This window comes from Balaenoptera acutorostrata, chromosome 5 (assembly GCF_949987535.1).
Source record: "Balaenoptera acutorostrata chromosome 5, mBalAcu1.1, whole genome shotgun sequence".
NCBI classification, from domain to species: Eukaryota; Metazoa; Chordata; class Mammalia; order Artiodactyla; family Balaenopteridae; genus Balaenoptera; species Balaenoptera acutorostrata.
In genome coordinates this window covers 49,450,107-49,477,250 of record NC_080068.1, presented here as the reverse complement: position 1 = coordinate 49,477,250, position 27,144 = coordinate 49,450,107, and the positions used below count along the sequence as shown (strand labels likewise).

Below are 27,144 nucleotides of genomic sequence, written 5' to 3'. Positions count from 1 at the left end.
ATTTAAAATTTTTGCTTTTAGAGCAAAAGACAATTTAAAATTCTATTTTATATTTGACATACATTTTCTGCCTGAATTAATAAATTAACCTTTTGTCCTTAAATTGGAATCTGAAATTGACCTCAGTTTATTCCTGGTAGATAAATGGAAAAGGCCAAAGAGATACAACTTACATATTTGAATCCTCAGGATGTGTTATTCATATCCTTTAGATGTTATGCATTGACCTAGGCCTCTGGCCTTGGTATTTTTCTTCTTCTTTAGCCATATCTTTCTTAAACTAAGACAAGGAAGGTAGGAAAGCAGGTGGAGAAAAAGAGGAACATAGAAATAGAAATCTCCTGTTGGTTTGAAGCAGACATGTCCCTGGAACAGATGACGGCCTTTCCTTCACCCTCCCTGTCACTCTTGATGAAGGACCAGGCTAAACGGCAGTGAAGTGGCTCGGGCTGCATTGTTTTGTTGCCATTGTCCTCTGGGCACAGACTTCAAGACAAATTAAAAGGAATTCTGTATGTAGCCGATATGTGGTCTCTGTGTAGCCTCCCCCGACGTTTGGCAGAATGTCCTGACTTCTCTTGTCTAAGTAAAATGAAGTGACTTTAGGAAAGAAAGATGTGCATTCCATGTAAGTTAGTTGTTGGGGGGATTGCCAGGTATTTTCCTTTCTGAAAATTCTTCGAGAGGAGCATATTGAACGTGGCCCCTGCATTGGGCATTCGCTAGTAGAAAGCCGCCACTGACTTGCACACCAGATGGCTTGCTGTCTGGCATTATGTCTCAAGTACTGGGGAGAGAATGACTGGAGAGAAACATGACCAGAGCCGCCAGCTCTCCTGCTTTCCCCTTTTCCCCACTTGAAGCCGATTAAAATTCAGCAGGGGACCCCCTGGAATGGCAGCTCTCAGAGTGGCATAAATGAGTCGTCTTTTCTCTTCTGCTAAATGCTCATTGCAGAGCAGGACAATTCTTCATTAGCATAGCAATTTGTTGGCAATTTGTTGATTTTCTATTGAAAAGTGTGCTAAATTGTAGGCCAGTTACTATTCTGGCTTCTCTTCTCCGTCTCCCCCAGCCCTGTCTTCAAAATCAGTTTCAAGAATCTATGTGAGAGCTATGGCCCAGCCCTTGCAAGTAGGATAAAGCCTTCCAGTGGGACTGGGCTGGAAGGACCTGGTTTGACCGGGTGTGTGGTGTGCAAGGGGGAGTGTTGGCTCGTTGGCTGGCCCTTGTGTTACTAGCACAATCATGGTGCTAGTTGGAATTCCCCACAAGCCACTTCCATGCTGTGCTGTTGGATTTGTAAAGCAGCTGCTATTCTGACTCTCCTGGGTGGTTGATAATCCCTATGATTCTTAGGTTTTTATTCTTGTTCCATTCTTAACCATGTTGAAAATTAGTTTTTCAAGTTATTTAAAATAATGCATGTTTATGTTAAAAAATTATAAAATGTCCCCCCTTCTCTCCTACCCTCATTTCCATTCCACAGAGAAAACACTGTGGAATCCTAGGAACTTTCTCAACTTTTCTGTACTTGGAAATTATTTTCGGAGGCTGAAAACAACATCAGTTATCTCACGGTTTTGTAGGAGTCCCACGTGTGTCTCACCAGGCTAAAATCAAGGCATCCGCAAGGCTATGCTCCTTTCTGGAACCTCAAGGGGAGAAGACATTTCCTTGCCTTTTCCGTCTGCTGGAGGCTGCCCACATTCCTTGACTCTTGGACCCTTTCCTCCATTTTCAAAGCCAGCAATGTTGCATCTCTCTCTGACTGTTCTTGGGTTAGGAAATTTTCCACAGAGAATTGCAGAAATCTAGTTGAAACTCAGTTAAGGCTCTTCCTCAACCCCCAAACACACTAAAAAGGTAATAGATTGAATGGTGTAATTAAGAACAGCTGGCTCTAGGGATGCAGAGTTTGCAGGGCTCCGTTTCTGGTTTTCGAGCCTGCTTGCTGCTGCTTGGCTTCATGGTCGGGCTTCTTCTTCAAGGAGGTGGTACAGCCTCCAGCAGTGTTGCCAGCTGAGCAACCCCAGAGGAGAGAGAGGCCATTACTGACAAGGCCTCCTCAACAGTCACAGGATCTCTGATCATCCAGGCTGGGGTCATCTGCCTGCCCAGGGTGATATGGGGCTCATCCACCCCGAAACATACAAGGGTCCCGTAGGAGAGAAGACCTGGGCAGAAAGGAGAAAGGGCATGGGAGAGACACACACTGGACAGATATAAACAGGTCTCTCATGACTACATAAGTACTTTTTTGTTTTGGTGTAACATAAGTGAGATCATGCCTTTCTATTCTTTTGCATTGTCTCTTTTCACTCCACAGTAAGTCCTGCCTATCCTTCCACGCCCGTATATCTAGCAGGTTCTTTTCCATAGCACTTTGGAGCTCTTCCGTTGGAGCCAACATTAGCCCTTTGGGAGATAGGGGTGTCAGCATTAAGGTAAACGTACATATCCTCAGAGGGTAGGACACATCAGATCCCTTCACAAATAATTTACAGCAAAATATCTGTATAAGGAAACAACTTTCCCTGTCAATTAATGCTCTATTTTTTTTTTAAATTTTATTTATTTATTTATTTATGGCTATGTTGGGTCTTCGTTTCTGTGCGAGGGCTTTCTCCAGTTGCGGCAAGCAGGGGCCACTCTTCATCGCGGTGCGCGGGCCTCTCACTATCGCGGCCTCTCTTGTTGCGGAGCACAGGCCCCAGATGCGCAGGCTCAGTAATTGTGGCTCACGGGCCTAGTTGCTCCACGGCATGTGGGATCTTCCCAGACCAGGGCTCGAACCTGTGTCCCCTGCATTGACAGGCAGATTCTCAACCACTGCGGCACCAGGGAAGCCCCTCTATCTATTTTTAAAGTAAGAGTCTATGAAAAGCATTCTAGTTGATCAAAATATTTTGACAGCCACTTAGAGGAGTTGGTGTCGTATTTAACTTGAGTATCCATGGTCCTTTCTTTTCTCCTTGTCATCCTACTGTGCACTTCTGTTTTTTATGTGCATGCATGGTGTTTATAGCATCATTATTTCCATGTGAAAAGTGTGGAAGGGAATTGAGGATTTCTTTTAAAAAGAGTTATGATCCCAGTAAGGAAGCTGATGATGTTTTTCTAAAAGGTCTTAGAATTGTAATTTTGTTTTGTGGCAAGAGCCTACAGGTTGCAAACAGAGAGGAAACAAACCGGGACAGAAATGAACCCTGGCGTGCACCTAGTTTAGTTTTAGAGGCACTGAATTAAATGGTTTTAGAACCAATCTCTTGAGTCCTGGATAGAAATGTAATAAAGAGCGGGAGAGTAGTGTTCACTTAACTGGGAAGAGAATTCTTGATGCTAAATCGGGTACCAGACACCCAAGAGTTCATAGTTCCCCTACTCTCCATCTTGCCTACAACACAGCAGTTCACCCCCAAAACTGCACTTTGTTTTAAATAAAGCCTTTCTTTCTTACCCACGCTGTATTTCTCCAAAGAATCTAAATTAGCGTTCGGCCTTTCTTCACAATTTTAAATTTATACATCTTTGTCATTCACTTTCCAAAATGACACCAGCTCTGTGAGAAACTCCAACATTGATCCAGCTGTATGTTGGTTCTTTGTGAACCTACACAGATGGATAAAATACTGTGACATCCCTGCTTTTGAAGAGGAACCAGTTCAATAGCAGGGTTAAAGTAAATTAATAACATATTTTGAAAATAGAATTAAAAAAAATAATTCCACTGTATTGTTTTGAGGGGAAGGCAGAAGGGGAAAAGAAAACAGACAAGTTTAAGATCATTTTAGCCAAGGCTATAGTGTCAGCATAAGCTGTAGAATTTTACAATCAGATCTTAAACATTTTTATCCCATCTTGCTTTTCCAGGAAAGGCTCTGAAGTGGTTTACAGGGTGAAATGAATGAGTTAATGAATAAAGATAAAATTAACCACAGAAAATAAAGTGAAGCCAAGGTTAGAGTCAGAACTAACAGCCATCAGACCTGCCAATAGCAGTTGATTCTCTCAGGAACGCATGTACCTCTCCGCCAGTGGTCAGAGCATGGAGGGACCCATTCATTCAACAGATATTTGTTAAAAACATATTATGTGCCAAACACAAGTTAAAAGTTTAATGATGACAGACTTACAATAGCTATAAAGTAAAAACAAAATAGTTGCTCCAGATGAAACACAGTTCACCGGGAAAAAAATCTCTCCCATGGATTTTCAGAAAAGACATACGGTGGCCGTCCCTCCATTTAAGCCTGGGTTCCTGAGTGTCCCCCACTCAGTGCCACTGAGCCAGGCAACGCCGAGGGTCACGTGCTGGTCTTCCAAGGGGACTTGAAAGACCAGCATGCTTTGGCTAATACCACCAGCTAATACCGCGGCTGGTGGTATTAGCTAAAGCATGTTCCATCAAAGGCAATTCTATGAGGAGTTAAAACAACACAGCATAGCTCTCTGATTATCTGGCTTCATCCAAGAATAAAATCCAGACTATTTAGAGGAGGCAGACAGACCTGCATGCACAGCTATTTGAATAATTATGATAATAATGATCCAAGTAGCCAGTCTTGGCAGTCAGAGTAAAAATGCTGAATCATAGATCAACTATTTGCTCAGTTTACAATTAATTACCTTCTAATTCATAATACATTCCTCTGTGTGTTTTTTTTGTTTTTGTTTTGTTTTTTTTTCTTTTTTAATAACGTCCAGCTTAGAGCTTGCGGTTTCAGTAAGCCTGAGAACAGAATGGAAGGGGCAAGCCTGCTTTCCACTGTGCGATGGGTGTAACGCTCACCAGCGCTGGCAGGAGCTGGAGAAACAGAAGCCCCAGATAGCGCTTCAAGAGTAAATCTCTAATTATTCTAACGACTGTTCAGGCAGATGAATTTATAACAGAATAAGCAACAAACTCTGACAAAATCTACCAAAGTGGCAAATCTCAATATAAATGATCACCATGATCATTTTTCTTTTCAGTTAACTGAAAAGAAATGCCTGAAACTGAATGCCTGCTCTGTGCCAGGGATTCTGAAATGTTTCAGACTTGCTGCCAGTCATTAATTGTCTCAAAATATTGTAGTTGTTGGGTTTAAATTGGAACCTATGCCAGGTAGGCTTTTGGTTACTCAATTCAAAGGAAGCCTTTGTGCTGTTGTGTGTCCTCAAAAATATAGAAAATGCCCTCTTTTCTGAGGCTAGAGATTGACCTCAACAACAAACGCATTGAAAAGCTCTCCTAGTTCTAGAATTCCTTTTATTCCAAAAGCTGTCATTTCTTAGTGAACTGCTTGTGGTGAATTGCGCTGCTGCTAGAGTAGCTGTGTCTAATTAGGGCTCTTAAAAGCACAGAGCATAGGAATGGAAAGCAAAGCACTCTGAAATTTAGAGGAACAGTGGTTGTTCCAAGCCCTTGATTAACCCTGTGCTGTAAGTAGGCCCGGGAATGCTAATTGTTCGTAATTTCCACCTCAGTGCAAATAATAATTAAAATTACCTTGCCTTTAAAAACAAAACAAAACATGGTGTTCTTGATTCACATATGCTTAACTAATTCTCAACTTAGTAAAATGTGATGGTAATTTCAGTCCTGTCCAGGTAACCTAGAATCCTTGCCATGTAAATTGAAGTCTTTATTGCTGTTTTTAGGGAGAGAGATGAAAGTTAAGTGGGTCACTTTCCACTGATAGAACCTTTACCTTATAGGGGAAATTTTATAAGATAGTTCTGCTGTTGTGCCTTTGTCCCTGTTCTGAAAATAGGTAAATTCTGAAAAGAAATTTGCTCTATTGAGAAAGATACTCAAGTAGGTACTTAAAATGACCGAAGTACATTCAGTGTAGGATTGCCTTCCAGATTCTATGTGCCTTACAAGTGAGAACCCCGTTTTGTTTCTGTATCCATTACTTAGTAACTTTGTTTTGCTCAAAGGTATTTTGTTAAGTCACTGATCGTGGATATGAGCTTGTTGAGCATTAGGAAACAGAGACTACTTTAGATTACTTTTATTGATGGGTCTTTTTTTTGTAAGAGTATGAAGGAAAGTAAGGAAGACTGGAGACAGTCTCAAGTGCTACACAGCTAGACTTCATGGAGATCTGGAATGACATTCAGGATATTACAGAAGTTCAAGAAGTGTCAGTTGCTGTTTTTCTTCACCATTTTATCCCCAGCACCTATGCTTGTCACATAGTAAATACTCAAGTATTATTAATGAATAGATTTCAGGTACTAGTGTCTACCGTATCTATCTGCTCTCTTTCTCCTATATGCCCAGCTAACGGTCTGTCAGCAACATGTCTTCTATTTATTGACAGCCTTTGCTGCCTCATGGCATCTGAGTTTTCGCTTCTCTCAGCATATCTTTTCTTTTTCATGCCATCGTGCTGTGTGCAGGTTCAAACTCCCAAAGAGAGAAGTTTGATTGGATAGATCACTGTCTAGCATGGAGCATTCTCACAGCACTGGCGCCCATGGGTGCCTTGGGACAGGGGGCTAGCCCTGGGCCAGTTATCTGTGGTCATTAGCAAGGTCCATGTTATAAACTATGCTCTTGCTTGTGAGAGGAATGTGGTTATGGCAGACATTTAAAATATCATTCCCATAATAGTAAATCAGAGTCTGGCTGGTATTCAGTCATGTTCCAGGTCAGATTCTAAGCTGTGGGAGAAATCAGGCCAGTTCGTTGCTGTATTCCCAGAACTTGGTACTAAACTGGAAAAGATACTGGCTGAAAGAAGACTGATGAAGGAGGAAATTCTTTGATCTTAGATGTATCGGGTCCAATGGGTAAAGCTAAAGAGTTAGGCAAATGTACTTGAACAACCTTTTTTTTTTTAAAATTTATTTTATTTATTTATTTATGGCTGTGTTGGGTGTTCGTTTCTGTGCGAGGGCTTTCTCTAGTTACGGCGAGTGGGGGCCACTCTTCATCGCGGTGCGCGGGCCTCTCACTATCGTGGCCTCTCTTTGTTGCGGAGCACAGGCTCCAGACGCGCAGGCTCAGTAACTGTGGCTCACGGGCCTAGTTGCTCCGTGGCATGTGGGATCTTCCCAGACCAGGGGTCGAACCCGTATCCCCTGCATTGGCAGGCAGATTCTCAACCACTGCGCCACCAGGGAAGCCCCTACTTGAACAACTTTTATCCTACAAGTGAATCATGGTAGTCAGTGGCAAACCACATAGGGCTTCTAATTAGAGAAAGCTCAATTACAGAAAGATTCCATTCTACTTCATGTTTGTACTGTGTTGGAAAGCAATGAGTAATACAGAACTTCTAATTAGTAAAGGTATTTTGTCATTACAGTGGGAAAGTTGCCCTAAGGCTATAAATCTCAGAGCTCTTTTCTCCCCCATGGAATTGTCACCATCCTAAAAGTCATTATGGCAATTTTTCAGAAGAGAGGTACTGTTCCTAGGACCATCATGGGATTGGGATTTGTTGAAAGGGCTGCAGTATATTGGTATGTTTAAATTGAGCTGAAAATCTAATTGGGAAATTTTCCAGATTCTTTTTTTTTAAAGGCATTCCTATGGATAATGTTTCTCGATTTCTACCATCACACACTCAACCACCACCCCTGACAAGGGTGGGTTCTTTCTCATTGCCAACTATTTTTGACTCAAGAATTAGTATAGAGAGAGAAAATCTTTCTTGGTCTTATTTTGAAGATCAAGCTAAAGTTCTCCATGGCTCCACATTTGGGTCTTACCATTTGATTGGTGTAGTGGTGCTAGGTACCTGCCACTCTCCTTTGCATATGTTAGGGGCTCAGTAAGACTTACTGACTTGAATTATCAATGTGAATTAATAAGGCCATTGTTGCAGGTTATTTAACATCATTCAGTTTCATTGTCACAAACATCCGCTTGAAACTGGGAAATCTAACAAATGCTTGCCATCTGCTGAATAGGGAAATAAAAATGGAGATAATGGAGGATTCTCACAGATTCATAACCATACCTAAAAAAAATTAGGCAGTCAGTTTTCTCTGTAACAGTGAAGTCAGGGTGCTGTGTTGGTTGAGTGTAGGTGTTAGAACCACACAAACTTGGGTTAGAAGCCTGGCTCTGCCACTTAACAGTGTGACTTTAGACAAGTTACTTAGACCCTATCTAAGCCTTCATGCCCCATCTGTACAAGGGAGGAAAGAGCAGTACTTATTCCATGGGGGTTAGTACTAGGGTTTAAATGAGATAGTGCATTGGAAGCCCTTACCACAGGGCCTGGTACAAGGTAAACACTCAGCAACTGTAGCTGGGTTTGTTATGATTGCTGTTATTTGTCAAGAGTGTTATTTTGAAAAAAGTAATTCTTTTCCACAACAGTAGATGGTATGGTATCAAGTAACTCAATACAAATGAATCAGTCTTTTGAATTTTCTTCGTAACAGAAACTCAGCAATATAGAATTTTTTTTAAAGCAATATAGTGTTACATGCCAACATTTAGGGAAGGAGGAGCTACGGTTTATGTCTTTGAAATGACCACAAACTGACCACAGGCAAGCTTGTAGGTTCTGATCCTCTATGCAGAGGTAAAGAAAAGCATCTTGATCTGTAAGTTCAAGATCTTTTCTATTGAACGGTTTTGGAAATTCATTAAGGCGTTTCTCGGGAAGTATTCCCATAGATCACACATGGAAAGAACTATCTTTTTGTGGTGGGATTTTTGGTGATACTGACTTTTCAAAAAATTTTACTATCATGATGATGAAAAACTCCTGATGATGTGAACTGGTGCCTCAGAGGCATTGACACGTTCTTTGATTTCTCCCTTGTGGTCATGCAGGCGAGACGGGCATTGGCAAATCCACGTTAATGGACACTTTATTCAACACCAAATTTGAAAGTGACCCAGCTACTCACAATGAACCAGGTGTCCGGTTAAAAGCCAGAAGTTATGAGCTTCAGGAAAGCAATGTACGGCTGAAGTTAACCATCGTTGACACTGTGGGATTTGGAGACCAGATAAATAAGGATGACAGGTACATCTTGGGATTTTGTGGGGATGTAAATGAGTGAGAAGGTAACAGGATCCATCCCGGGTAAATGCAAAGACTAAATGTTCGCTAGTTATGGGGCTTGGTCTCCTATCACCTAAAAGATAAGACATTCTTGTCCTCTGAGAAATTTTCTTAGAATGTTCTTGAGGTCAGAATCAGCTAGTGTAATTGATTCCAGCTAGGGTAAGGAGAAAAGGGATCTGTTAGAAGGCATAAGCTACCTTACGGCATTTTTCCAGGAGAGTCATGGAACCAGTCTTGGGTGCTTTCCCACCTGGAAAAGCAGTCTAGAGAAACACGTACAGTGAGTGGAACCCCTGCCACAAACTACCTTATATAGTTTGGTACCTGTGACACTGGGGAGAGGTCTCTAGAACCTCCACCCAGTCTGTCTCAGAGAGCCAAATGCCTTCACCATCGCTTGCAAGAAGAACCCCTTTCCCTGTGTGGGCTTCTGCCTCGTGTGGCTCTCTTCCTGCTTCCAGGTCTTGTATGGCTGCATCCACTTGGAAGAAAGTAGACCAGATCCAGAACACTAGCCGCAAGAGTCTGGGAAGTGCGGTTTCTGGTTTTTGTTGTTGTTGCAGTTTTAACTCTGCACAAAAAAAAAGGCAGGGGGGAGGGGCATTAAAAAGTACAAGGAGTTTGGAATGAGCATCTGCCACGCTCTCCTAGTCTCTGAGGCAGATTGGGATATTTGACTGAATCCCCAAATTCCTACAGATCTGAATGAAAACTTGGAGTCAACGTGATTTTCCCAAGAAGCTGGAGCCCAGGATTTAGTAGACCCGGGTTGTGATCTGGATTCTGCCGCTGAGCAGCTATGGGACCTTGGCAATTTATCTCACTCTAAGGGAATGACGCTGGGTACTCTCAGGTCTCTTCCAGTGGGATCTGCATATAGTCTCTTCTTAGGTGGGGTCTAAAGAAGGGCACTGGGAAAGGCTAAGCCTGGAGGAGGGGTGTGGTAATAATAGGGGGTATCCTGTATTTTGATGGCTTTGGCAACAGTGGTATCAGCTCCTAAAACCCCAAAGTGAAGAAAGCATGTTTGTGAAAGATCAGTTGGAAGAATCGTCGTTGATTTCCAGCCAGCGCAGGATCTTAATGTTGATGCTAGAGCTGTGGCATGAGCACTGTGTGTCCTTTGTGCATTGTGTCTGGGTCTTCCTGTAGGCTGCTCACAGTTGGGTGGCCCGCTGGGTGCAGAATGGCCACATTGAGTCTGAATATTGAGTGTGGCTTCAGTGGAGCCTAGTGAGGAAATCAGATCGCTCTCTATCCAGCAAGGGTTTGTTAAGCTAATTTGATAATATATATAACAAACTTCTTTGTCAGTGTAGAAGAAGGACATGTTTAAGCTGCGTAAGAAATAAAATGTCTTTTCAGAATTTTGGTCCTGTAGTTTGTATGTAGACAGAAGCTGTTAGCTATGTCGGTCTCCTGTATTCATTCACTAAAACTGGTTTACATAAACTTGATGATCTAGTTATAAAATAATATAGTGAGGTTTTACTTTTTTTTTTTTCTTTGAGGTGAAGCAAACAGTCATTTTATTGACTCAAGTTCTTTCATTTACATCTTATCTCAGGCTATTTGCTTTAGAAGTTTAGCACCCATCAGTTAGTAGAGAAGGCTGTCCGCATCCAGAGGTTTTACTTTTATAAAACACACATAGTCATTTTATAAAGCCAAGCAAGTTTGCTCTTTTCTCTGAGTTGCTGTGTGCCCTTATTTGAGGGAAGCTGTTAAGCCTTAAACCTTCTTGGTGTTAATCTCAAGATCACCCATCCTATCTACTAATCTTGACTTTAAATGCCTTATGATTGTTTTATTTTACTTTTTTTTAACTTTTATTTATTTTTTTTAAATTTTTATTTTGTATTTTTAAATTTATTTTTGGCTGCGTTGGGTCTTTGTTGCTGCACGTGGGCTTTTCTCTAGTTGCGGCGAGCGGGGGCTACTCTTCGTTGCGGTGTGTGGGCTTCTCATCGCGCTGGCTTCTCTTGTTGCGGAGCATGGGCTCTAGGTGCGCAGGCTTCAGTAGTTGTGGCATATGGGCTCAGTAGTTGTGGCTCATGAGCTCTAGAGCGCACGCTCAGTAGTTGTGGTGCACGGGCTTAGTTGCTCCACGGCATATGGGATCTTCCCGGACCAGGGCTCGAACTCATGTCCCCTGTATTGGCAGGCGGATTCTTTTTTTTTCTTTAACATCTTTATTGGAGTATAATTGCTTTACAGTGGTGTGTTAGTTTCTGCTGTATAACAAAGTGAATCAGCTATACATATACATATATCCCCATATCTCCTCCCTCTTGTATCTCCCTCCCACCCTCCCTATCCCACCCCTCTAGGTGGTCACAGAGCACTGAGCTGATCTCCCTGTGCTATGTGGCTGCTTCCCACTAGCTATCTATCTTACATTTGGTAGTGTATATATATCCATGCCACTCTCTCACCTCATCCCAGCTTACCCTTCCCCCTCCCCATGTCCTCAAGTCCATTCTCTACATCTGCCTCTTTATTCCTGTCCTGCCCCTAGGTTCTTCAGAACCATTTTTTTTTAGATTCCATATATATGTGTTAGCATACTGTATTTGTTTTTCTCTTTCTGACGTACTTCACTCTGTATGACAGACTCTAGTCCATCCACCTCACTACAAATAACTCAGTTTCGTTTGTTTTTATGGCTGAGTAATATTCTGTTGTATATCTGTGGCCAGCAGATTCTTAACCACTGTGCCACCAGGGAAGTCCATTATGATTGTTTTAAATACTTAAGTTCATTCTCAAAAAACGTTTGAGAAAGTTAAAATTAAACTGTCCCAGGCCCAAAGATAATTCCAGAAGGAGGCTTCCAGAGACATTTTTGTGCAGTGACAGCTTAATGGGAATAAGACACCAAATCATTAAGTTACATTATGTTTGCTTAGGGCTCAGAAACTTCATTAGTACCAGGTTTTTTTGTTTGTTTGTTTGCTTCATTTTCCTCAAAACTGTGTATGTTATGTGTGTGTGTTTTGTAAAGAGGAATTTGAACCATTTTATCTAGGGCTATGTATTGTCTAGATATATTTAACTATCTGTGATAGAAATATGAGCACATAGTAACAGCAGAGAAATATTTAACTCGTGCTCTAGCTGAGCACGGAGCTCTATTTTATGTATAGGGCAATTTAAATGCTCTTCAGTAAGCATTGGCCTGTAATACAGGAGCAGTTGTTAGACAGAGTAAGAAAGATTTCATTTTGCATCTGTCAAAATGGACTATCTGTACATTGTGTTGGAGTGGGGGAAAGCTAAGCACAGCTGAGCAGTTGCTCTTGATTTATGACCTCAATGCCAGGGAATGATGGAGAGGTTCTTGCCTGAAGGCCGTCTGTAATGCCCGCTGAAACAGATGAAGAGAAAACCCTGACGACAGGCAGAAGTGCACGCTGGTCCTCGTGTGGTCACGGAGCCCCCGTCCGAGCAAGGCGGGTCTCCATCTCTGACCTGCGCAGGTCTCTCCCTGGGGTTGGGGACTGCCATGCTTGTGCGCTCCCTGATGGGAAGACGTCAGCTGTGCCTTTTCAGGATGTATTCCTGCGGGAATGAGGACCGTCTTCCTGCATTTTGCCGCTAAGTTTCCATGAGCTGCTCCAGCTCAGAGTCATCTCGCCTCAGCACTGCCGCTGCATTTTTACTTCGCCCCTGAATGGGGACTTTCCCTCAGTCGGGTGGGTTCTCACTCGCCGGCCCTGAACAGCAGGTGGCCAGTGCAACGCTGAGGCACACATTTGCAGCTGGAGGCCTCTTTAAGAAATTATCTGACTCATTTGGGTCAAATAATAGTTTCCAAGGAGACTTAGAAGAGAGGAAGTGTGATATTAACCTAACCTACATACCAAGTATTTGTTTTTCTTCTGAAATTTCTTGACAGCTGTTGCATAACCTCTTTTAAGTGGCATTTAGAACTCTGTGCCCCAGAATGATTGTTGACACTGTTGACTATAAACCCAAATGTCTGTCGTTAAAAAAAAAATAGTCATTTGGATAGGGTCTGCTTCCATCAAAAAATTGGAAGTGGGATATGCATTTTTGTATCGATATGTAAACATATGGAAGGGGACGTGCTGTTTCTCTAAACCCATGATTATTTTTACTACTTTGAGGATTAGGCAAGCTTTTCTGCCATCCATGCAAGACTTCAAGAATGTCCCAGTTTGTTTATGTAGGCTTCGGACATGTCAGCATTCCTGCATCATTATCTGCCTGGGACCAGGCTAGCTAGAAGGAGGCAGGAAGAGAGATCTGGTAAGATTTCCTGTTTTGTTTAATAGCACGGTTAACTCTTCGTGGTCTAAGGGCCTCCTTGTTTTGCTGTCTGTACTCTTCAGTAAAGAAGGAAAAAGGCCTGGAGAAGAAGGGAAACCAAATTTTGCTGTAGTGCTGGAAATAAAAGAATTTGTTGGCCTCACATTTGGGAGGTGGGAGATAGAATGTCAATGGCATATTACAAACTATAATGATAATCAGTCCTAAAAAAGCATAGATAATTGAAATCCACTGAGAGAATCCTCAAACTCACCAAATCTTTATCAGAGTTATAAAATGGTAATGGAATGGACTGTTCGGTCTTCAAATTCTGCCTTAATTACACTTTCTGGTAGATGTAGTTGAAGGATAAGGAAAATTAACTTTGGCTAATAGATAGCAAGATGGTAGGTATCTGGTCACATATGAAATGGAGAGTCAGTCCCCGAACAATGGCATTGGCTGTTTTGCAGGTGGGTAGCTTGGGTGGATAGAAAACACTGCATAAAATATTTTTTCCCCATCAGTTTTAGGGTCAACCTCTGTCAATTTTTTGTGTTTTTTAATGGCTGGAGATTTATGGGGGGGAAAAAAAAGTGGTAGATAAAAAGGAATATCCCATGCCTTAAAAAGAAATTATGTGAAAATGTAAAGACTTGATTTGATCTGCCCTATCCCCCCTCCTTCCCCCACCCTGCCCTTTCCTCTGCTTGATATGGCTACAATCCACAGAAGTTTGAATTGGCAGAACAGAATATAAATAGGTATCCTTGCTATAAGAATGGAAACTAGCAAAAGGCAAAATAGGGATGAAGTTTCCTTATCTTTATGACTTTGAGTGTAGATAACATATGGACAGGAGTAGGAGAGAGGGCAGAGAGTTTGTCCAAAGGATGTGAAGGGGAGTACAAAGCCACTAGGCTGACTCATTATGCATCAGGAAGAAACTGTTTCATCAACATAATTAAATCTCGAACACAAGGCATAGTGATATGGTAAATTGTTCTCCTGAAATACATTTATTTGTTTATAATGATATAGAGGGTAAAATGGATGGGATTTTGTGCTTGGTTGTGTGTAGGAGGTAGGAGAGGAGGTCTCTGGGTTGAACCCCGGGGTTCTGACACGGCCAGTGGTCTGGATGTGGGCGCAATTTGCTGACCTGAGGAATACGGGGGAGTGTGGGTTTGGGGACAAGATGAAGAGTTTGATTTTGGACATATTTTGAAGAGCAAGTGGAAATATCTGGTAAGCAGTTGGATGGATTGGTCTCAAACTTGGGTGAAAGATCTGGTTAAGTGAAACACAAGAGTAAATGTGATTTTCCAAGGAAACCACATACAGGGAGAAGAGGGAGATTGAAAAGATTGGCCCAAACTCCTTAACAGGGGACGGCAGAAGGAAGCCCGAGGTATAGAGGAGAACAAAAGATGTCCTTGGATATACCAAATCCAGGGCAGAAAGCATGCCTCACTGGAAAAGGAGAGGTTCTATGCCTCCCATAATCTTGGAGGATCAGAATCAAAACCAAACGCAAACTGTTGGTGGGAATGTAAATTGATACAGCCACTATGGAGAACAGTATGGAGGTTCCTTAAAAAACTAAAAATAGAACTACCATATGACCCAACAATCCGACTAGTGGGCATATACCCTGAGAAAACCATAAGTCAGAAAGTCACATACCACAATGTTCATTGCAGCACTATTTACAATAGCCAGGACATGGAAGCAACCTAAGTGTCCATTGACAGATGAATGCATAAAGAAGATGTGGCACATATATACAATGAAATATTACTCAGCCATAAAAAGAAACAAAATTGAGTTGTTTGTAGTGAGGTGGATGGACCTAGAGTCTGTCATACAGAGGGAAGTACGTCAGAAAGAGAAAAACAAATACCATATGCTAGCACATATATATGGAATCTAAAAAAAAAACGTTCTGAAGAACCTAGGGGCAGGACAGGAATAATGACTCAGACATAGAGAATGGACTTGAGGACACAGGGAGGGGGAAGGGTAAGCTGGGATGAAGTGAGAGAGTGGCATGGACATATATACACTACCAAACGTAAAATAGATAGCTAGTGGGAAGCAGCCGCATAGCACAGGGAGATCAGCTCAGTGCTTTGCGACCACCTAGAGGGGTGGGATAGGGAGGGTGGGAGGGAGACGCAAAAGGGAGGAGATATGGGGATATATGTATACATATAGCTGATTCACTTTGTTATAAAGCAGAAACTAACACACCATTGTAAAGCAATTATACTCCAATAAAGATGTTAAAAAAAAAAACAAATGCAGAAAGGAAATGAATAGAAAGAAGCAGCATACTGGGGCCACTCTTGTGGGGAGGTGCTAAGAAGCTGCAAATCAGGAACTGGGGAGGCAGGAAGGAGCACCTGCTGTGAGCTGCTTTCCTCTCCTTGGGGCTAAGAGGGTGTAGGGGGACCTTGATTCCCCCAGTCACATGCCTCGGTGTCAGGAGACCGAAAGATCAGGCCCTGGACTGACAGGGCATGGGTGGGCCTCACTGGAATGGCCTGGTCCACTGCCCTGCAGGGCATGAGTCAGTAGCAGAACAGTTACCATGGAAAGCGGGTCAGTGTAAAGTTCCTTTTTTTTTTTTTCCCTGTCTTTTTGAGAAGTCAGGCTTGCTTTTCTCTTATTTGTTGTTTATTATATTACTATGAAATAGTTATATCTCACAGTTTTATGGGCTAATTCTTTTTTTTTTTAATTAATTATTTATTTATTTATTTTTGGCTGTGCTGGGTCTTCGTTTCTGTTTGAGGGCTTTCTCCAGTTGCGGCAAGCGGGGGCCACTCCTCACTGCGGTGCGCGGGCCTCTCACTATCGTGGCCTCTCTTGTTGCGGAGCACAGGCTCCAGACGCGCAGGCTCAGTATATGGGCTAATTCTTTACATATATTAGCTCACTTAATTTGTCACATTAGCTGTCTGATATAGGTAATATCTTTGTCCTTGATATTACCTGTGAGGAAATTGAAACACAGAGAGGTTTAGTAACTTGCCCAAAGCCACACAGCTAGTAAATTATGGATTTGGAGTTTGGTCGTAGGTGGTCTGGCTTGAGTCCATGCTTTTAACCCCCATTTTATGTAACTATCCTATCATAATAATGGCTATTGCTATTGTTATATAATTCCTGCCTATATTTTAAAATTGGAAAATGGAGGAGAATCTTATTACTTGCTCATCCTTTCTATTGGAATTCATTGGGATTTCTACTATCATGTTTAGAATTTTATTTAGGCACATTCTACTTTTTCTTTAAACCTCTAGAGATTTTGTCTGCTCAGATTGAAGCAATGGATTATGATAAATCACCAAGGGAAAATATAAGAAAACGTTTTTCTGTTTTCAGTGTTGGTCATACATTTTTGTTTGTTTGTTTTATTTTGTTTTGTTTGTTTTTTCTTTTAGGGCATCTGCTGTCATCTTCATTATAAAAGATTTATAGTTCCCTTTCAGGGATTTCAGTTTAATTTATGGATCCGAGAGTTGACTGTTGACAGGTTTTTATTTTTCTTAATGCCTAAACCATTCCTCAGCAAGGTAGTGAGTTTGGGGAAGAATTAACCCATTTTATTCCTAATCAGCCCATGTCATTGCTGCTGACCCTTACTTCTGAGCAGTCCCCTCGGAGACCTGGAAGAGTTCATGGCGTTTCCACAGTGACCTAATGTACTGTTGAATCTCTGGAGAACATATGGTTTATTGAATATGTCTCCCCAATATGCTATTAGTGATTGTGTTTTTGGTCAGTTAATAGAGTCATGTGTAATTATTCAAACTAGATTTGAATTATGGTTTGGTGAGAAGAGAGGGTTACAAAGTTTACCTTCAAATCATAAAATTTGAGAGTTGGGAAGAATCTTGATCATAACAGGCCAGGCAGTTCAGTTTATAGGTGAGGTTATGGCATGCGCAGGGCTTTATGAGAGTACGGAGAAGCCCTCGTCCCCGGGGGCTGGGGGCACAGGAGCAGGGAGGGGCCGCCAGCATCCTGAAACTGCAGAGCAGTTTCATCTTGTGCACCGATGCCTATCAGCTGGGAGAGACTGTCAGAATCACTTTATTGGGACAGATTTTGAGGCTCAGTTTTGGCCCAGCAGGAAAGAATGCCACAGTCTCTTAGCAATACCTTCATGGGTGCCATGGGGGAGGTGACAGCGTGTCTCACATATTTCCAGTTGCCGTTTTAAAGGCTGAATGTTAGCCAGGGGAGTAATAGGAAGAAGACCATTCCAGGTTGAGGTGTGGGGGGATGGGACGGCTAGCATGAGCAAAGGCACAGAGGCAGGCGAGAGCTTGACACGTGGGACAGAAAGGGTGAGCCCGGGAGGGGGTGTTGGAGAGAGGGCCTGGGGTGATGTTCAGGGGCCAGATGGCTAAAGGCCTGGGCTGCCAAGGTAAGGAACGTGGGCCTTAGCTCTTAGGGAAGAAGGAACCACTGAAGACTTTCCTGGAGGATTGTACAAAGAGGTTTGAGACTGGCAACATGCTGATTTGAAAATGTGTTTTAAAAAACCTTCTTCTAAAAAAAATAAAAAATAAAAAATAAAAAAAAATAAAAATAAAAATAAAAAATAAAAAACCTTCTTCTGCATCCTAGCTATAAGCCGATCGTGGAGTATATCGATGCCCAGTTTGAGGCCTACTTGCAAGAGGAATTGAAGATCAAACGTTCTCTCTTCAACTACCACGACACCAGGATCCACGCATGCCTCTACTTCATTGCCCCCACTGGACATTCGCTGAAGTCCCTGGACCTGGTCACCATGAAGAAGCTGGACAGTAAGGTACTCACTGCTGCCCTGGGTACTGTCCACTCTCCTGTAAGGTCTCCATTATCCGGGGGCCCCAATTTACCTCTGCTTTCAGTGTAATTTGGTGTTTTGTTTTCAAGACTATGTTTTAGAGCAGTTTTAGGTTCACAGCAAAATTAGAAGGAAGGTGCAGAGATTTTCCACATACTCGCTGCCCCATGACATGCATAGCCCCACTCCCACCCCATTGCCAACATTCCCATCAGATGGTGCATTTGTTACAACTGGAGAACCTACAGTGACACATCACTGTCACCCCAAGTCCATAGTTTACATGAGGGTGCACTCTTGGTGTTGTACATTCTGTGGGCTTAGACACATTTATAATGACATGTATTCATCACTGGAGTATCATACAGAGTAATTTCACTGCCCTAAAAGGCTTCTGTGCTCCACCTGTTTATCCCTCCCTACTTCCTAACCCTGTATTTGTTTTTTCTGGTTGACGGAACCATAAGGTTTTGAAAAAAATGGTTCAAAACCTCTCTGGATATTAGGACAAAACAAAACAAACAAAACCATGTAGCTTATTACAAAGTATTTTTAGTTCTTAAATTAGCACTAGTGTATGCTCTGTTGAGGGTTGGGGAATTATACAGTGGAAACACCTGAAGGGTCGTAGGAAGGGTTAAATTTAGGGAGATTGAACTATAATATCATGCTTTGTTTATTTTCTTAAAAACTTTCTTTAAATCTCTCTTTGAAAGGTTTTTACAGGCTTGGCTTTAATTTGAAGTTTAACATGCCAAAAAAAAAGTTGTTTTTTTTTTTAATCTATGTGATAAGGATGGTCCAACTTCTTAGATTTTAAAACTGAGCTGCACCATGTGTTCAAAAGAAGTAGAGTCTCAGATCAAGTCTGACCCCTAATCTTTGCACATTTATAACCTTTCTCCTTCACAACATTTGGAGGAAGGGACTGATGAGTTTGACAACATTTGATGATCTACTTTATGATTAATTTGATTTTCCATTTTGAAATAAATGGAAGACAATACATTCTGAAATAAAGAAGCAGCAAGTGGCAACAAGGACACCCACAAAATTAAGCTATAGTATTTCCTCTTAGATTCTAACCTCCTTTTGAGTTCAATACAAAGTCTTACCTTTAGAGGGCTTTGTTGGGTGTTATTTTCTGTCCAAACGACACTGTTTAAAAGATGCTTTTGCTCCGGAGGGACATAATAGTGAGAGAATGCTGAGAAGATCAGCCTGTCCCCAAGGCCTCTGCCTGTACCAGCCCACCAAGGGCCTGCGGGCCCAGGCACCCGGGGCCCCCAGCCTGCGAAGACGCACTGCTTTACAGAAACATATTCTACCAGCCAGAAAGGAGTCCTGCAGCTAGAGCACTCTTGGGAGAATAAATGGAAACCCTTCCTCATCTCATTTGATTCAGCTTCAGTGGACCATCGATGGTGGCTCACTGGGCCAGGGAGGTCTGCTTCCTGTGCTGTCGGGTCCTTGAGAGCAGGGCTGGGAAGCAGACAGAGGGAGGTGGCTTCCTCACTGAGGCTGAGCTTGTAGACCACGGCAGGGTGATATCCAACAACAGGATTATGCTTCAATTTAAAAAGGGAAAGAAGATAAGGCAAAACAAACAGCTAATCAAAACAAAACAAAACAATCACTACAAAGCTGGTTAAACTGCTTTCAAAGAACTATTATTATTGTAGAGCTGGAGTGCTAGGGAGTATCTGAAAACGGTATTGTCAGAGGTTTGTTGATACAAAGTAAAGTGAAGAGTTAAGGCAAACATATGACAATTTCAGACAAGATTTCCAAGCACCTGCCACTGAGGAAGAAGAGATTTTAAATCTAAATTTGCTTGGTTCTTTTATCTACTCTAATCAAATTGGCCAAGAAAATATGAACCTCTGCCATTTTGTCCATGTTGATATTAACCCAATACTAAGTGTGCACAGAAGTTAGCCAATATAAAACATAGGGAGGGGTTTGTTCCCCACGTCCTGATCCAGGCATCCTCCCACCCTCAGTGATGTCTGTCTCACGGAGGCAACTTGCTGCAGGAAGCCCATCCACGATAAGGTTAGGATTGGGTTGAGGAATAGGGAAGAACAGATTTTTCCATCAACGGGTCATCTCACTCTGGTTTATCAGGGATTTTTGATTTGGCTCTTGGGATAAAAGGAGAAGCAAAGGAATGCAAATGTGACCCAGAACCCCCCCCCCCCGCCCCCCACTAGAGACTCCCTCTTCTCTGGCTGGGACTGACCGCTTTCTCACCAAACCTGTTCCCTTTTCACCTGAGCTGGGTGAAGAGCATGGTCCCCGGTATCAGATGTCAGTAGCAACTTGTTGAAACCTCTGTACCAATCAGGGAGTGGAAGAAAGTTAGTTGTAAAAAATCAATTTTAAAGAATGTGTCCTGTGGACAGTGCTGGGGTAAGCAGAGTGTCCCACCTTGGGCTTTGGGGCTTGCGCTTGAGGGTCCTTGGCCCTCATTCTGGGCTTTCTGCCATTGTTGTCAAACTTCAGAGTTCTCACCTGGTCTTTGTATCTGACGCTCTGAAAGTGAGCCTTGTCTTTGGCACTAGGTCTCATTCTGGCACAAAGAAGTAATGTGATAGAAGCTGATTTTCAAGGGAATTAGTTGGTGTGATTTTGAAAAATTTAAAAGTAGGTGAAATCAATTTTGTTTTGGTTAATACTTAGGTTCTCTGCTTCCAGCAGTTCTCAAGTCATCAGAAGAAAGAAAGGATGCTATCCTGCATAGAGCTGAATATTCCACTGTTCTAACTAATGAAAATCTTGGTATTAGACTGTTAGAAACATGCAAAAATCAAACTCCTAAAGTAGCTGGGAGGAGTCAAAAAGGAGTGGTTACTCAAAGAATAGGCTTCTTTGTTACCGCTCTTTGTCATAGAGTAACACTTCCTTTTACACCGTAAAGAAGAATGAGGTGGCATAGAAGAGGAAATTACGAGGATGCTTTCTTTCAGTGCCAGATGGGAGCGAGTAAAAATGTTCAGAGATGGAACTAAAAGATTATTCCATATCTTCTTAATTTTGCATCTAGGTAAAAAGTCCAATTTTTAATATCATCTCTATTTCTAAGTGAAGTTTTACAATTTCTGCTTCTTTGTTTTCTATATTTTATTCATTTGTCTATTTTTCTTACGTTGGAGTTGTATAAAAATGGATGTGTTTGGTTTATAGGTGAACATCATTCCAATAATTGCAAAAGCTGACACCATTGCCAAGAACGAATTGCACAAATTCAAGAGTAAGATCATGAGTGAACTAGTCAGCAATGGAGTCCAGATATATCAGTTCCCCACAGACGAAGAAACGGTGGCAGAAATTAATGCAACGATGAGTGTAAGTCCTCAAGTAAGAAAGGACCAACCATTGATTTTCCTGAAAACTTTTCTTAGTAGCGGCATTGTGCAGTGGCTAGAACATTGGACTAGCATCTAACGTACTCAGTGGGGTCCAGCTCTGCCACTGTTTCAAGTCACTTAATCACCTTACTCCTCAGTTTGTCCATCTGTCAAACGGGAGAGTTAGACAAGATCTCAAATCTCCTTCCTGCTCTAACAGTTATGATTTCCACAGCAAATCTTGTGGGAAGGGAATGCCAGCCCAGCACCATTTCACACAAAGCTGCTTAGAGGAACTAGCTCTCCGCTTGCTTCTGCCAGTGTCGGCAGAAATATGTCCACCTGCCTCTCTTTTGCTTCTGTGATTGGTTCCTGCCTTTTTCTCCTTTCTGCATTCCCCGCCCTTTCCTGAATCATGAGGTAAACTGGCAGTGGAGGGTACAATTTCCACATCACAGAGAGGAATGGTCAGGAGATAAATGAAAGCTTCAGCAATCTAAGTGTGCCTGTGATAAAATCTCTCCTGATGACACTCCGTCCTGCTAGTCGATACCCAAGTCTTTCCCACTGCTCCCATGTGTCTCATAGCCGTGGCTCACCTCTGTGTCACGTAACTGTACCCATCTTTCTTCAGTTGGGAATGCACGACTTCTGTAGAAGAAGCAGCATTCTTCACACATAGTTGATGCCCACTGAGGGTTTTTGGAATTCTTAAAACTGCAGGTTAGCTTCAATGGAATGTAATTAGAAGCTGTTAAATAGCTTGGCCTTCCCTGAATACGTGCTCAAAATTGATTCAGAAGTGTGCTGGTGGCAGTGGAAGTCAGTCTAGATTTTTTAATTTGTGGTCTGTTGAGGTATGTTCTACTTTCCTCAGATCTGATCATGACAAGTGTCTAATCAAGTCATTATTAAAGGCACTAAAGGCGCTCTTTTAATTAACAGCTTTATTGAGATATAATTGATATGCTGTACGGCACCCAGTTAAAGTATACAATTCAATGGTTTTTAGTGTATTCACAGAATTGTGCAACCATTGCCGCAATCAATTTTAGAACATTTTCATCACCCCAGAAAGAAACCATATACCTTTTAGATGTCAGCCCTCTAACCATCCCAGACATTGGCAACCACTAATCTACCTCCTTTTCTCTGTAGGTTTGCCTATTCTGGACATTTTATATAAAGAAAGTCATACTGAAGCTTATCTAGAGAATTAAATGACTTGGTCAAAGCCTTCCGGTTAAGAGCAGCCCTGGGATTTTGGCCCAGCCCACCTGGCCCCAGTCTCGTTGCTGTTTGCCATTGTAATTAGGAGACCAGACTAATTCCACAAAACTGCTTCTTCCTTCTTCCATTCAGCCTATGGACTTTTCTAGATTTGGCTGTTATCATTTAAGAGGGGAACTTTTCCCATAAGTCACTCCCAACGTGACTAGGACTTTGGAAGGGAATGTAACTTGCCCCTTCTCTGGGAAATCGCTGAATCTAAAATTTTAGGGGGCGTCCCTGGTAGCCCAGTGGTTGAGAATCCACCTGCCAATGCAGGGGACACGGGTTCGAGCCCTGGTCCGGGAAGATCCCACATGCCGTGGAGCAACTAGGCCGCTGTACCACAACTGCTGAGCCTGCGCTCTAGAGCCCGCGTGCCGTGACTACTGAGCCCGTGTGCCACAACTACTGAAGCCCACACGCCTAGAGCCCATGCTCTGCAATAAGAGAAGCTACTGCAACGAGCAGCCCACACACTGCAACAAAAAGTAGCCCGTGCTCACTGCAACTGTAGAAAGCCCGTGCACAGCAACAAAGGCCCAAAGCAGCCAAAAATAAATTAAAAAAAAAAAAAGAATTAAAAAAATAAAATAAATAAAACTTAGGGATCTCATTAATGCAGAGATAGACCAGCTCCGCTCTGCCCTAGTCTGGTCACGCTGAGTCATGTGACCACCTCTGGCTGTCGTGCTCCTGTGTCCAGGATAGTAAAGGGTCTGGAATCCTTGGAAGGAACTGGAGAGCAGATTCTTCCTATGAAATGGCCATGAGGGCGTGCGAAAGGAAGGTAATCATAGGGGAGAGCGACTATAGACTTACTCAAAAGGCAGAACCAAAACCAGAGGGCAAAAGAGCAGTGTGGGCTTCGGGCCCAGTGAAGTGCACGTTTGTTTAACTCTTGGGCTTTGGGCCCAGTGAACTCTTGGTGCTTCCATCACAAGTAGTTGGTGGACAACAGATTCTGTTTCAGCTCACTCAGAAGAGATACCATGGAGGGAATTCCTACACAGACTCCACCCCTAAAATTCTCTGGTTCTGGGTACTGAGAACTTGGTGATAATAGTAGCGCCTGACATTTTGACATTTATGGAGCACTTATTACTCTGCATCGGGCACTGCTCCAGGCTCCACATTTAATGTTCACAACAGTCCCATGGGAGGAGCTAGTATTATTCCTACCTACCACGTGAGGAAACGGCAGCCCAGCACCTAAGAGTGCATAGCTGTCTGTAGTGGAGCAGGACTTGAACCCAGGTGGCTCGGCTCCAGGTGACCTCTCGCCCTTTATCCTAACGGCCGCCCAATCGGAGGAGCGTACTTGGTTATAGCATCATTAAAAGCTCAGGCTGGGACGGCACGTGTTTATTCCGCTGTAGGACTGCAATTTGGGGTCAGTGGGATTCAGGAAGTAACATGAATGAATACCATCCAATTTTTCTCTGTATATCCCTTCCTGTCCTTTTAAATAATTTTGCATGGCCATGAAACTAAATTTGTGTTAAGTTTCTTGGAAAGAAAATACCCAGGAATCTTTGCTCTGTTTCTCTCTTTATCAGATTCACGGAACTGATATTCCCAAATTCATTTTGTTCTTTATCAAGGGATTTTCTTATAGGGTCTTCCTTGCAGGCAGTTCCTGGTGATGAAATCCCATAGGATATGTGGAAAGCAGATCTCATTGGCGGTTGCTTTCGTCACTCAGGTTGTCGCATCAGAATGTGGGCTGGAAGGGTCCTGTTAGCCCTCAGCCCCAGGGAACCACATTTCAGTTCCAGATGCTGACAAAGAGAACGTGCTTTCTTTCCTTCCTACAGAGTGTGAGCTGAACTAGAAAATATAAATATCTGGAGCACCAGACCAAACACCAGTTGGGCGGCCTGGGCTGAGCATTTTGCCAAGCTCTGGGAGAGGATTTGGCTTTAAAACACTCTTGTCTGTCTCAGTGTGTCTGTAGTGGAAGAGCACTGGGTCAGGGAGCCCTAAATAATAATTCTCAGAGCAGCCATTTCAGATGTTATTCTTACGTGCTAAGAGGAGAAAGATAGAATTACTGTTTTCTCCCCGGATTGTAGCCGTAGTTACCAAATAAACCAACGTGGCACAGCCAGTTGTCTTGAATAGTATCTCTGCTCAAGGTAAGTCGGGGTGCAAGGCTTGAGCCAATAATTTGAGCTAAAGTATATTTGATTTGAATTTTGTGCAATGATCAACTGTCTAAAGCAATGCTGTTCAGTAGAAATATAGTATGAGCCACACAAATAATTTAAATTTTCCAGTAGCCACATTTTTAAAAAGTAAAAAGAAACATAAAATTAATTTTAAGAACTTATTTAACCCAGTATATCAAAAATATCATTTCAACATGTAACCAATATAAAAATTACTAGTGAGATGTTTCCATAGCAGGGCTTTGAAGTCCTCTGTGTGTGTGTGTGTGTGTGTGTATTCTTTTTTGTCACACCACGTGACTTGTGGGATCTTAGTTCCCTAACCAGGGATTTAATCCAGTTGCTGGCAGTGAAAGTGTCGAGTTCTAACCACTGGACTGCCAGGGAATTCCCCCAACGTATAGTTTATAATTACATACATCCCAACTTGGACGCATACCTAACTTACTGCTAACATATTTAAAAGTTTTTCAATATGAAGTAAGTACCAAAAAGATAATTTTCCTTCATGTTTGCATTTACATTAACAAAACTTGTTCTTCTTGTGTTTTTTTTTTTAAGAAGATCTGAGTTTGAAGCAAAGTGAAATGCAGTCCTACCAAAACAATAAAGTGATAATTAATGGAAAAATATTTCACACTGCTTCCCTTTAAATGTAAATGAATTAAAAGTAAATAAAATTAAAATTTTCTTCATTTTATGAGCCTCATTTCAGGTGCTCAGTAACCACATAGACCAGGGGCTACTCTCAGGCAGTGGACATCCCACGCTTACCATATAATCGCAAAGACTCCTAGTTTCCCCCTGAGTCCAGCTCATGGCAGATACTTGGTATCTGGTTGTAGAGGGGGTCGCATACACGAAGCCCAACCCCACTGCACTGTTGAGCCCCTCGCTCTTCTGCCCTCCCTCGCCCTTTTCTCTTGCCCCGAGCAGAGGCCTGCGGGAGGAGGGCGTGTGGAAGCGGAGGAGAGCGTGTCTTTGCAGCACGGGGAGGGTAACCTCTCTCTGTCCTTGTGTTGCTGGCAGGTCCACCTCCCTTTCGCAGTGGTCGGCAGCACCGAAGAGGTGAAGATCGGCAACAAGATGGCAAAGGCCAGGCAGTACCCCTGGGGTGTGGTGCAGGGTACGTGCACATCGCGGGGAAGGGGTTCCTCACGTGTCACCCCCAGGGTGGCCGTCCCCGCTGGGTTTGGGCAGGTCCTTGACGTGGGCAGGTGGAAGGGGGCTGCAGGGTTTTACACCTGGCAGTCGTGGAGGCCAGAAAGAAGCAGGGAGGCTGGGAAGCAATGGAGAGAAGTGGCTGCAGAGCCCTAGTGCCGATGAGGCAGCCCCCCAAGAATGCTGGGTTGTGTGGGGAATTTCGTATAAATTCCTGCTGGAAGAGAGAGCTTCCCTGGGAGTTTAAATGAGTTCTTCATCAGCAAAGAATAAGAAAGCTGCAAAAAGCTTCTTGCGAACAAGAGGATACTTGTTTCTCCATTGTCTCTGGAAAAATTGTCTTCTTGTTTTTTTTTTTTTTGGAAATTGTCTTCTCAGTAACTATCTGAGAACAAGTAACCTATAATTGTTGTGGGACATGACTACAATCTCTAACCTGAAGACATTTCCTGTCACTTTGATGGGCAAGGTCTCGGATTCTATTACCAACCCTTGTGTGTCGTGAAGGAGGATGTCCAATGCTATGGATTAAGTAGGGTGGCTGCAGAAAGTTCCTTCATTGGCTTACGATATATCAGTCCTCCGTTTCCTTTGTTCTGAGTAAAGGCAATAAATCTGTGAGACGTGAGAAAGCACAGTACCTTTGAGATACGTAGGAAAATTATGGTTTTTATCAATCTTCCCAAATTCTCTACAAGAGAAAAACTTGCTTCATAGTGTTGTTGATAAAATTAAAGGAGATGATACATAAAAACTGCCTTGTACAGGTCCCGACAGCATGGAGGGGTAGAAATCGGCCTGGCTTTGGAGCCAGAGGTGACGGGGTCTGAATATAGACTCTGCTGCCTCTGTCTGGGAGGCCAGTCTGCTCATCAAAGCCATGCTCTGCCTCTGGGAATCCTGCTACCGAGAGTCAAGACAGTATCGGCAGAGCTCCTCCCACGGTGCCCTGCCCTCATCATCAGCAATCATGGCCCCTGCTGTCAGAAATCCTGTCCTTGTAGGGGTGTAAGGAGGATCCAGTGAAGGATCTCCGGGTGACCTTGAGACCT

General features: G+C 42.7%; 1 protein-coding gene across 5 annotated transcripts in view; it reads left to right on the top strand.

The window, feature by feature from the left end:
- The window catches only part of SEPTIN11 (septin 11), a 92,963-nt gene that overhangs the window by 46,697 nt on the left and 19,122 nt on the right, over positions 1–27,144 (top strand). For all 5 annotated transcript variants that reach the window (XM_007165577.2, XM_007165572.2, XM_007165576.2 and 2 more), the window contains exons 3-6: positions 8,786–8,981; positions 17,937–18,123; positions 21,328–21,489; positions 25,961–26,057. In XM_007165577.2, coding sequence (XP_007165639.1) covers positions 8,786–8,981; positions 17,937–18,123; positions 21,328–21,489; positions 25,961–26,057 — 642 coding nt within the window. The remainder of the gene's footprint in view (positions 1–8,785; positions 8,982–17,936; positions 18,124–21,327; positions 21,490–25,960; positions 26,058–27,144) is intronic.